General features: G+C 49.4%; 1 protein-coding gene across 1 annotated transcript in view; it reads left to right on the forward strand.

Annotated features, from left to right (window-relative positions):
• ADAMTSL4 (ADAMTS like 4) overlaps positions 1–12,575 on the forward strand; it is a 36,150-nt gene that overhangs the window by 6,702 nt on the left and 16,873 nt on the right. The window contains exons 3-5 of the mRNA XM_033136254.1: positions 1,624–3,031; positions 6,503–6,605; positions 12,247–12,383. Of these exons, the coding sequence (XP_032992145.1) occupies positions 1,624–3,031; positions 6,503–6,605; positions 12,247–12,383 (1,648 nt within the window). The remainder of the gene's footprint in view (positions 1–1,623; positions 3,032–6,502; positions 6,606–12,246; positions 12,384–12,575) is intronic.

Below are 12,575 nucleotides of genomic sequence, written 5' to 3' on the forward strand. Positions count from 1 at the left end.
CCAGTAGCTTCGAGAACACTGTCCAACCATCTCATCCTCTGACGTCCCCTTCTCCTTGTGCCCTCCGTCTTTCCCAACATCAGGGTCTTTTCCAGGGAGTCTTCTCTTCTCATGAGGTGGCCAAAGTACTGGAGCCTCAACTTCAGGATCTGTCCTTCCAGTGAGCACTCAGGGCTGATTTCTTTAAGGATAGATAGGTTTGATCTTTTTGCAGTACATGGGACTCTCAAGAATCTCCTCCAGCACCATAATTCAAAAGCATCAATTCTTCGGCCTTCTTGATGGTCCAGCTCTCACTTCTGTACATTACTACTGGGAAAACCATAGCTTTAACTATACGGACCTTTGTCGGCAAGGTGATGTCTTTGCTTTTTAAGATGCTGTCTAGGTTTGTCATTGCTTTTCTCCCAAGAAGCAGGCGTCTTTTAATTTCGTGACTGCTGTCACCATCTGCAGTGATCATGGAGCCCAAGAAAGAACTGAGCTGCGGCCCCTTAAAAACAGAGCAAGTTTCTGGTCCTCGTGGTTCCAGAGAAAAGGTTTGGTTTAAATAGGAGGCTGCCTTATGCTGAGTCCATCTAGCTCAGTACTGTCTACACTGTCAGGCAGCAGCATCTCAAGGCAGGGGTCTTGGACCTGGGACCGTCTATATGCAAACTTTGCAGCCTGTGTCTGCCCACTCATAAATCTTGTTTCTGTATTAATCTGCAGTTTGGGAGAAGGGGGCTTGTCCAGAACCAAATTGGCATTTAAATATGTATTTAATAATAATAATAATAATAATATTTATTATTTGTACCCCGCCCATCTGGCTGGATTTCCCCAGCCACTCTGGGCGGCTTCCAACAGAAATCAAATACAAAAATATCAAACATTAAAAACTTCCCTAAAAAGGGCTGCCTTCAGGTTTTTTCTGAATGTCAGGTAGTTGTTTATTTCCCTGACCTGTGATGGGAGGGCGTTCCACAGGGCGGGCGCCACTACCGAGAAGGCCCTCTGCCTGGTTCCCTGTAGTTTTGCTTCTCGCAGTGAGGGAACCGACAGAAGGCCCTCGGCGCTGGATCTCAGTGTCCGGGCTGAATGATGGGGGTGGAGACGCTCCTTCAGGTATACAGGACCGAGGCCGTTTAGGGCTTTAAAGGTCAGCACCAACACTTTGCCGCATTCACACAATGCGTGCTTGGAATTTTTTTTCATTTCCAAGTGTCACTTCTCTTGAGAGACTCCTAGATGCGTCTTCTACCCAACTTTTGCATTTTAAAATGTGTTTTTTTTTTAGTTGAAAACCGCACTCAAACATTGACAAAGCACAATAGTAATAATTTGATTATTTACGTTGATAAAACTTTCTATGAGGTTTTTTTTAAAAAAATGATAGATTCTCCATAAACATTTATTTTAAATAAAAAATAGCAACAACGATATTATCATTACACTATTAATAGTGTAGTAATGGTACTCATACGAACAGTATTATTAATGTTAATAACATTAATATGTTAATAAAAGTGAAAAGGAACTTTGTTTAAAGAGGCCGGAGAGTAGTGGGGAGGTCATTTTATGCTAAAAGCTGCCACATTTTGTACCCTGCTCAAACTCACATCAAAACTTTGCGCCCTCCAGGTCCCGGGTTCGAGAGGCGATCAAGCCAGGAAAGTACGGCTACGGGAAGCTGCCATTCGCCTTGCCCCTCCACAAAGACGTGGCCGAGGGGGCCACACCCCGCTTCAAGAGGCACCACGGAGGCAGAGCCAGGGAGCCCCCGTCCCCGCCTCCCCCTCCTCCTCCCCCTCCTTCGAAAAAACAGAAGCGCAAAGCTGTCCGCTCTTCCTCCCGCGAGGAGGAGGAGGAGCAGGAGGAAACCGGCCGGGAGAAGGGGCCCCTGAGCTCCAGGGCCGAACCCAGGACCCCCCTGAAGCTGAAACATCCTCCGCAGGCGGACGCTGCTGCCCAGCCCCACGCACAGACTGGTGAGGGGGTGAAGAACCTTTTGGGGCACGGCCACGCAGAGGGTCATGGGCATGTGGCAAACGGAGGGGGCACGGCAGATGCAGCGCGGCCCACGGAACCGGGTACAGACACACCGCAGAAAAGCGAATCTTCGGGGGAAGCAGAACATCTTGGAAAGGCAGCAGCAACCTCTCCAGGGTCACACAGCGAAGCTCACCAGACAGGGGGCGCCACAGCACCTTCGGGGAACCAGCAGCGGAAGCATCTCCCAGAATCCTCTGCAAGGCCCCATGAGAAGCATATCCCAGAATCCTCTGCAAGGCCCCATGAGAAGCATCTCCCAGAATCCACTGCAAGGCCCCACGAGAAGCGTCTCCCAGAATCCTCTGCAAGTCCCCACAAGAAGCGTCTCCCAGAATCCTCTGCAAGGCCCCAGGAGGAGCACCTCCCAGAATCCTCTGCAAGGCCCCACGAGACGCCTGAAGTGGCAGAGAGTTCCACGGGCGGCTCGATCCCCACAGCGGACGGCGGAGAGGGAGGCGGCAACCCCACAGCGGCCGTGATGCATTCCTCCTCTCCGAGGCCCTCAACGGCTGGCAGCCCCGCTCCGCAGGCGCAGGGCGAGCTGCGGCTGACCCACCACGTCCTCAGAAACAACAGCTCTGCTGCCAAGAGGAAGGGGCCCGGGGCGGGGAAGAGCCACCGGGCCACGCCAGAGCCGCCACGTCGCCCGGAGAGCAGCTCCGTGGCCCAGCCTGAAAGGGCAGGACACGCGAACCGCCCGCCCCACGGCCAATCCCGGTCCCGGAACCAGAGGCAGAACGAGCACCAGGCGGGCGGCCAGGGCAGGCGGCCGTCGCACAGCCTCTTTGTGGACCAGCCCGTGGCTCCTCGTCCTGCGGAGCCAGACATTTGGCTACTGCACCGGGGCAGCCCTGTTCAGTTCCACGCCAGGGGGCAAGGGCCGCCGGGAGGGGTGCGCCCCGGTAGCGAAGTCCCGCAGTGGAACCTCTACTATCCTGGCACCGAGACCTTCCACTGCGAAGGAGAGAGCAAGCAGTTCAAGGCCTGCAGGCAAGAGGTAAGAGCTCGGAGTGGGGTTTTCTCCCCTGTATAGCAGGGGCTCCCAAGTTGTGGTCCACCAGCGGCCTGCGTGCTTCATTCGGGTGGCCTGTGGCATGCCTGAAGGAACAGGGCAGCTGTAGCTGTGAGCAGGGGCTGCTCCATCCTTCTTAAAATTGTTTGGTCCGCCCCGAAAGTGAGCAGCAGGGCAGCAGAAGCAACAGACTGCTGCTTGAAAGGAGCGGGGAGGATCTGCGGCGTAGATGGGAAGCGAGAATTAAAGGAGTTTTTCTTGCATTGCGCTTCGCTGTGTTGCAATTTGAATTCCTTGGACTTCAAACTGCGGTACGGTAGTACCTCAATTTCCGAACGTATTCCGTTCGAGTTCCGAAACGTTCGGAAACCAAAAACTCTTTTTTTATTATTTTTACAAAGATTTTATTGGTTTTCCACAATAAAACAATACAATAAAACAAATACAACATCGACAAATACAACAATTAAAACAGAAATAAACAAAGATACAAACCTGGACTGGAATACCAACATTCCTTTTACTACTTAAAAAATCTTGTTTGAAATCTACTTGGGGGACTTCCCCCGTTTTCTCTCCTTTGCTTCCAATTCTAATTTACTTTAATAACTTCTCATCTCTAAAATTTAAATCTAACCGAAAACTCGACATGGAAGCCTCCGTACGGAAAACTCAGTGCGGAAGCTGCGTGGCATGTTCGACTTCCATGTTCGGAAAGCGAAGCGTTTACTTTGGGGTTTACGGCGTTAGGAAACCGAAACGTCTGTCAACGGAGATGGTTCAGCAACCACTGTAAAATAAAATATGGCATCCAAGAAGCCATAGAAATGCAACCCAAAATTGCACAGCTTCTAGGGCAGCACACTGCGATCGCTACAAGAGGCGGGGGGGGGGGGACGGGGGGGAAATCAAGTGGTCCACCAAGACTCGTTTTATCGTTCATACAGTCTGGTGGTGTGCCCAAAATTTTAGCAGAATGGACCGGAACAGGGGTGAGGAGACACTTGAAAGGAGTGCAAGGGGTTAGCAGCACAGTTAATGGGAGGCTAGAATTAAGGAGTTAAATTTTAATGAATAGATATTCCTCATATTGCATTTTACTCTTTCCAGTAGCACCTTAGAGACCAACTACAGGTGAAACTCGAAAAATTAGAATATCGTGGAAAAGTCCATTTATGCAAGCAATTGTTTTCATTAGCTACAGGAGTTTAATATATGAGATAGACTCATGACAGGCAAAGCGAGATATGTCAAGCCTTTGCTTGTTATAATTGTGATGATTATGGCGTACAGCTGATGAAAACCCCAAAGTTGAAATTGTGAATTTGGGGTTCTCATCAGCTGTACGCCACAATCATCACAATTATAACAAATAAAGGCTTGGCATATCTCGCTTTGCATGTCATGAGTCTATCTCATATGTTATTTTCACCTTTTAAGTTGAATTACTGAAAGAAATGAACCTTTCCACGATATTCTAATTTTCCGAGTTGGTATGAGCTTTCGTGTGCATGCACACTTCAGATGTGTATCTGAAGAAGTGTGCATGCACACGAAAGCTCATACCAAGAACAAACTTAGTTGGTCTCTAAGGTGCTACTGGAAGGAATTTTTTATTTTTTATTTTGTTTTGACTATGGCAGACCAACACGGCTACCTACCTGTAACTGTATTTTGCTCTGTTAGTTGTGTTTTCCTGCAACAGCCCTGATTCAGCTAAGTGCAAGCCTTGAATCTACACAGGAGGACTTCCTTGTAGCAATCAATGGGGGGGGGGGCGGGGGCGGGCGGACCGGCTGCTTTCTGGGATATGCAGCCCTTTCTCGAAATGATCCCCCATCAGCTCCCGAGGGGTTGTGGGGTGTGCTTCTCACGTCCCGAGTTTAGAAGCCGGTGCTCAAACTGTTGTTTATTTGCTGATGAAGAGCGCCCACCCAGCATACATTTAAAACACGCTTTCCACCCCAAAGAACCCCGGGAACTGTGGTTTGCAAAGGGTGCTGGGGATTGCAGCTCTGTGAGGGGGCGGAAACTACAGTTCCCAGTATTCTTTGGGGAGGGTGCTTGAAATATATGGGGTGTATGTACGCAACCTAAGACTTCCAGAAACGTTCTGCGCAGTCTCCTCTTTTTTTACGCGTCTTGTAAACAAAGAGTTTTAAAACAGTGATGGGAAACAGACCTCTTTGTTCGGAGAGATGGCTCTGGCGAATTCTTAGGGACTAGAGCCATGGGCGTTTGCATGGCTGCTTCCAAGCTTTCCTGTTTGGCCTGTTGGGACCAGACAAACAGCTGCCTTCAAGTTGGGGGGGATTATTTGTAGAAGAGGAAGACTGCCCGTGAATAACTACAACTTGGAATTAAACACACTTGAGCCTCTCCTTTTTAACTCTGCTGGATCCTACTCCTAACTTTGAGCAGTTCTGGAAGGCCTAGTGGTTAGAGCAAGGTGTGTGTGTGTGTGTGTGTGTGTGATCTTTCAGAGATGACCTTTGGTTGGAGGCAAGAAATTATTTTTTTAAGAGATCCAGAATGGCATCGTTTGCTAGATTTTTCTCATTTTCTTTTCAGCTGCTGTTGACTCCGGTCAAACAGATCCAGCAGGTTTTGGAATCTATGAAAAAGCCTACACAACCTGTTTATCCATGCACAGCAAACCCCTCTTTTAAACCACTTTTAATGCACTGGGGGGCGGCGGAAAGGGCGTGTTTCTCTTCAATCCTATATGACCTCTCTGGGCGTCCAGCTTCTCTGTAGATAATGCCTCTATTGTTACCGGCCCTTTGAAGTGAACACAAGATAAACTCGTGATTGAATTTCCTGCTTAATTTCCCAAACCTCCTTTATCGTTAGTACAAGGGCAGCGTTTTTTTGCGCTTTTTACGACGGGTGGGGAACCAAACACCAAAAACGTCCACCGGACAACAGCCATTAATGAATTTGCTCTTAGAACAGGTTCTTAGGATGCCTTCACCTGATAAAACCGGTTTCGAGGGGCTTAATTTCCTTTCTCCCCTCCCTTGCGGCTTGGAGGATGTGAGTTCGAATCCCTGCTTTGATCGTGAAGCTTATTGGATGCCCAGGGGCCTGCTTTTCTCTCTGTCTGTTTCTTTCTCTCTTTGACCTACCTTACAAGGTACATGGATGAAACACGGTCTCATTTTACGTGTGTCCCTCAGAGGCTAAAATCCAACACATTTCTACTCAGAGGAGACCCACTGGAATCAATGGGCCTGCGTTAGCCATGCCCATCCATTTTAATGGGTCTACGCTGAGTAACGTGGGATACAACGCAATGTAAGGGCTGCACACAGATGTTTCAAGTTACATCCTTTCCCCGAACTGGGAAGCAAGAAGTTCTGCTATATTGCAAGTTCACCTTTTTAAAACCCAGGAATAATCTGACTCTCTCTCTCTCTCTCTGCCCGCCCGGCCTTCCCCCTTTTCCTTCCGCAGCCGTGCCCGCGCGATCGACCTGATCCTCGGGCCGTCCAGTGTGCAGCATACAACAACCAGGAGTTCATGGGACGCCTGTACCAGTGGGAGCCCTTCACGGACGGTAAGAGTCCCGCCTCTCCAAATTTTAAGGTTGACCCAAACGTATTTTCAAATTGGGAGTGACTGCCCCAGCTGTCGGTCTGCTGCCTCTGACAGCTGGCCAGCTGGCCATACATCTTGTGGCAGTGAGTTCCACAGTTGACCCGCAGTGCATGAAGGCATGCTTCCAGATGTTCGGCGCTTTGCTGCTATGGTTTGCATGGTCCAGAGAAGACAGGGCAGGACAAGGAGCAGAAAACTGGCTTCTGCGATCTCAGTACGAATGATTGGGGGGGGGGGGAGAGAGAGCACAGATTGGCCTCGTCTGGTCTTCTGTGTCATTTCTGATTCTTACCAGTCAGGGAAAAGGATCAGGAGATAGGCAGTGCCCTTGCCTTGCCTCTCCCCACCAAAATGAGCTGTGTAACGGTCTTGAGTTATAACTTGGGGGGGGGGGAGATAATTTGTGGTGCGGTAGAGAGAGAACCCCAGAAACAATTTCAATGATTTTTTTGGTCGTCCTGTGAGTCTCACTTCCGAGATACTGGCCAGGCCCGTGCCTGCTTAGCTCCAGCGTCCGATGTTCCCGGACCAGACATGCTGTACCCTTTCACATGTGCCTTTGCGGCCTTGAGGACTAGCAGCTTGCTCTCAGAGCAGAAACAGGTTCTTTGAGAAGCTGAGCTGCTGTGTTGCAGCACAGATGGGTGTTGTTGTTGTTGTCGTTTAGTCGTTTAGTCGTGTCCGCCTCTTCGTGACCCCATGGACCAGAGCACTCCAGCCACTCCTGTCTTCCATTGCCTCCTGCAGTTTGGTCAGACTCATGTTGGTCGCTTCTATAACACTGTCCAACCGTCTTGTCCTCTGTCGTCCCCTTCTCCTTTTGCCCTCCATCTTTCCCAAAATCCAGGGTGTCTTCTCTTCTCATGAGGTAGCCAAAGTACTGGAGCCTCAGCTTCAGGACCTGTCCTTCCAGTGAGCACTCAGGCCTGATTTCCTTAAGAATGGAGAGGTTTGATCTTTTTGCAGTCCATGGGACTCTCAAGAGTCTCCTCCAGCACCATAATTCAAAAGCATCAATTCTTCGGCAATCAGCCTTCTTTATGGTCCAGCTCTCACTTCCGTACGTTACTACTGGGAAAACCATAGCTTTAACTATACGGACCTTTGTCGGCAAGGTGATGTCTCTGCTTTTGAAGATGCTGTCTAGGTTTGTCATCGCTTTTCTCCCAAGAAGCACCCCACACCTTTTAGCATTTGGCGGTGGCCTTTTCCCTCTGGGGTTTCGGCCCTCTCCTCCCGAGCGGACAGCTGGCCTCTGCCTGCAGGCATATCTTGGCTCTCCCAGTCGGGTGGGATGCCAGACATCCCCTGGCAATCTAGAAACGCGATCTCGGAGGTTTATGCTACCCGCCTGTGACTTTTCTCCCTGTCTGCCCTCTGCGAACAGCAGCTGAACTCTCCAGCAATCTCAGGGAGGGTGCTGGGGGGGGGAGTGTTTCTTCCCCCCTTTCTCAGCCCCAACCCTGTCTATTATTTTAATGAACAATTTATACCAGCATGGGGCCAGTGGGTATTTGTCACTTACATAAGCAGATTTGGAAAGGTCATTGCAAGGACGGCGCGGCTTAGGAAAAAGAGCTGAAGGGCCGGGCGATGCCAGTCTCGCGAGCGGCCAAGCACACAACTCCTTGAAGCTGGGGATTGAGGAGGAATTTTATTTTATTAAAAAGGCCACACTCTTTCCATTCTGCCCAGAAGGGTCTCCCGGGTTTCCAGACCCATCCGGCAAAACCCTTAACGCTTAAGCTGCGTTCCTTGTGGCCCTGAGGAACTCCTTGCCACAGGACGCTGCAAGGGCGATGAAAGGCCGGGTGTGGCGACTGCTGCCGTTCCCCTGCATCGCTGCAGGGGAAGCTGCACCGGTGGGATTTCTGCCTTTCAGGGAAGGTGTGCAAGAAGCAGTTTGGAATGTGAGGCGGGCGGGGAAGGCTGTCGGCCCTGCAAACGGCCACCCCCTCATTTCCCACGTGTGTCATTTTTGGAGCTGATCTCATTGGTGGCCCGGGGCCAAAATCTGTGTTTATGCTGGGAGATTTTAAGGCCTCTCTTCTGGCTTAGAAAGGAGTGTGTGTGAGAGAAAGAGAGAGAGAGAGAGAAATTTAATTATTGCTAAGGATTATATACAATATCTTATCTCTTCCACCCATCGCACCCATGAAGCTGCTTTATCACTGGGGTCTTCGCCCTCCAACCGTGCCCCAAACATTTGTGGGTGATTTGTGGCGTGGGGAGATTGCCAGCGCCCTCTGCTGGCCGGATGTGGAGAAGACGGCAGCTGTGGCCATTTCCCTTTTTCCAAAAATACACAACTTGTCAGAGCAAAGTACAGTACATATTGTGGGGTGTTGTGGTTTTTTTGGTTTGTTTGTTGTTTTTGCAGAAAACAGCTCTTGCCCGGCTCGAGGGAACACAGTGTTCTGCCCTTTCCCTCACGTCCTCCTCCTGGGAGGACAGCGTCAGAAAAGGGAGCGTTCTTGACATGCTCAGAGTCACACTTCTGAGAAGGCTGGTCCTGTAATGGGCGTCTGTCTGTCTCGAAAGACCCCTCTGCTTGTTGTTGTTGTTCAGTCGTTTAGTCGTGTCTGACTCTTCGTGACCCCATGGACCAGAGCACGCCAGGCACCCCTATCCTCCACTGCCTCCCGCAGTTTGGTCAGACTCATGTTAGTAGCTTCGAGAACACTGTCCAACCATCTCATCCTCTGTCGTCCCCTTCTCCTTGTGCCCTCCATCTTTCCCAACATCGGGGTCTTTCCCAGGGAGTCTTCTCTTCTCATGAGGTGGCCAAAGTACTGGAGCCTCAACTTCAGGATCTGTCCTTCCAGTGAGCACTCAGGGCTGATTTCTTTAAGGATGGATAAGTTTGATCTTCTTGCAGTCCATGGGACTCTCAAGAGTCTCCTCCAGCACCATAATTCAAAAGCATCAATTCTTCGGCGATCAGCCTTCTTTATGGTCCAGCTCTCACTTCCGTACATCACTACTGGGAAAACCATAGCTTTAACTATATGGACCTTTGTCGGCAAGGTGATGTCTCTGCTTTTTAAGATGCTGTCTAGGTTTGTCATTGCTTTCCTCCCAAGAAGCAGGCGTCTTTTAATTTCGTGACTGCCGTCACCACCTGCAGTGATCATGGAGCCCAAGAAAGTAAAATATCTCCCTGCCTCCATTTCTTTCCCCTTTTAATTTCTTCCCCTGCTAGCCCCCTGCTATTAATGTCTTCAGGAAGAGTTTTAATCTTAGCCGTGGCATCTGCTTTCTCAGCCTTGGAACTCCTCATGATGATAATACTAAACAAGATGACCCCGGAGCATGCACAGAGTGCATTTCCCTCTCCCTGGTTAGCTACACCTTGGGACACAGTTACGCCCTGAGGCCAGCTTGAAGTTATGACCTCCAGTTCAACGTGACCCCCCCAAGACCTTTACCATCAGTATTAGTCTTTCAGTTCTGGGATTCATAGAATCATAGAATTGCAGCGTTGGAAGGGACCTAAAAGGTCATGCAGCCTGACCCCCTGCAATGTAGGAATCTCTGAAACTCTGGCATAATCTTTGCCCTATATCTTTCCTGCTATGCTTTGGGCAGGGGCGCTTTCAGCCTCGGTTCTACAGAGATGGTACAAAGCTGGGCAGGTCGTTTTCCAGGCAAGGGGAGAAAAGGAAAATGGCATCTGAGCACGTACAGAGTGCATTTGATTACACTCTCCCCTCACAGTCTGCCAGACTGTGGGTGTCAGAGACCATCAGTAGGTCTTTCTGGGCCTCCAAACATTGCCTCTTTGCCTACATCCTGAAACTAAATCCCATGTAAGCTTAAATATTCTTAAGTAAACAAGGGGGGGGAGTCTCCAGACAGAGCCGTCTCGACCTCCTTCCTCCCCTCTGCCGGCCTTCTTTGTTGACATCCAGAGCCAATATTTATGTTTTTAAGCACTTCGGGACGGGGCAGGGCTGGCGGCGGCGGCGATGGTGGGAGACTTTGCACAAAAAGGCGCTTTGTTCTTGTCTTCCTTCATTCGGCAGGGCCCTGGCCGGCCGGGCTAGAGGTCTCCACGCTATAGCAAGGAAAGCCAGAAGGGGGCGAAATCGAGCCCTCACTTGCCATCCAAGCCTTCGCTTGCCATTGTGGCCCTCACTTGCCACCCTGGCCTGGCAACTTCTTTTTAAGAACAAAACCTGGATGACGTGAAAAACATATTGGCGGCCAGAAAATAAGTGGGAAGGTAGCAGAGGCAGCCTTGGGGGCCACATCTGGAAATCGGATATATGACAGAGGGAGGTTTTGCACCAAGTTCAAGGTGCTAGTCCTCATTTTTCATAGGAGGCACCTGCTAAAAACTGTGTTGTTTCGGCAAAGCCCAAACAGGCACAGAGAACGCTGAAATGTATTTCAATCAGGTTTTTAGCATATCATTGATTTCAACTCTGAAGGTTTAAAATGGTTGTTTTTAAACTGTCTTTTGATTTTGTTGTATATGTTTTGTAAACCACTTGGAGGGTCCCCCCTTTTATTCGAGTGGTATATAAAGTTTATGAAACAAACAAACAAATATGTTGCTCTCCTTAGGACGCATTTACATCGAGGGCTTTTTGCAACAGGGATTCTCCCATTACTACCTGGAAAACCTGTAATTCTGCAAGCGGGGATTTTTAGAGATCTTGAACAGAGTATTTTTCACAGATCCCACCAACCAAGGACTCAGCTCTACAGCTGCAAATAAAATGTTTTAAGTGTGTTTTACGTGCAATATACAATGTGACACTAGATGGCGATGGCGAGCCTTATGGAAAATTCCATGCACATGTATTTTTAAAAACACTTTTTAAAAAGCATTTTCGGGGGGGGGGGGGATTATGTGTGTATAGATTCCACCTAATTCTTACCAAGATTCGCAAGGCAGGATTGGTATTTAAAAAAACCGGCCTAAATTTGCAGAGCATCTCTGACTCCTCGTCAACGTTTTGCCGCGGTCTCAAGATTCTAGTCCTCACTGTGGGAGCTTCTAAACACCACCGTCTCCCAAACCCTTTTGAACAATCCTTTCTTGCCCACATTGCAGGGGATAGTCATGACAACCAAATCAGTTTATTCCTTTGTAAAGAGCAGATGGGGCAAATGCCTTTGTACAGTGTCTCTCTGTCAAGGCTTTGCCTCGGGTTCAAGGTCCTAGAGACAGAGCCTTGCAGAGGGTCCCCCTAACCCCAAAACTTTACTGCCCCCTCATGAGGTCCGTTTGTTAATTTGCACTTGCTTCCCTTTTTATTTGCCAAATATATTTTTATTTTCAAATAATAAACAAAGCTTAACACACATTTGTCAGATACAATCTTTACAATAAAATCTAAACTCCGCCGAGTTTTCAGACTTCCTTCCTTCTCTACTTTAGTTTTCTTAAATTTCATCATTCATCCGCTTTCCCTTAAATCCCGTACTTGCTTCCAGTCTTTCTACTCACTTGCAAATGCTCCTCTGGTCACCTGGAAAGGAGCCCATGATCGCCCCAGGCGACTAAGCATGCACATGTCCGTCCGTCCCCATCCCCCCCCCCGTTTCTGATCCTACTGACTTCTCTCCTTCCCTCTGCTCCTATCCTGCAGTGCGAGGGTCCCAGCGCTGCGAGCTGAACTGCCGCCCCATTGGCTACCGCTTCTACGTGCGACACACGGAGAAAGTGCAAGATGGGACCCCGTGCGAATCCTCCTCCCAGGACATCTGCGTGGCTGGGCAGTGCCTTGTGAGTTGCTCGCTTACTCGTTTTTCTCGTTAGCTCGGAAGGGATCTGGGTTTTTTTAAGGAGGTGGCAGCACCTAAGAGAGAGGAGAAAATATATTTCTGGGGCTGCCGGGGAATGAAGGAAACTTGGAGGCATCAGAGAAACAGCTGGAGAACCAGATCCTGCCCTGTGTATGAAAGGGGACACCTCTTC

This window comes from Lacerta agilis, chromosome 17 (genome assembly GCF_009819535.1).
Source record: "Lacerta agilis isolate rLacAgi1 chromosome 17, rLacAgi1.pri, whole genome shotgun sequence".
In the NCBI taxonomy this organism is placed as follows: Eukaryota; Metazoa; Chordata; class Lepidosauria; order Squamata; family Lacertidae; genus Lacerta; species Lacerta agilis.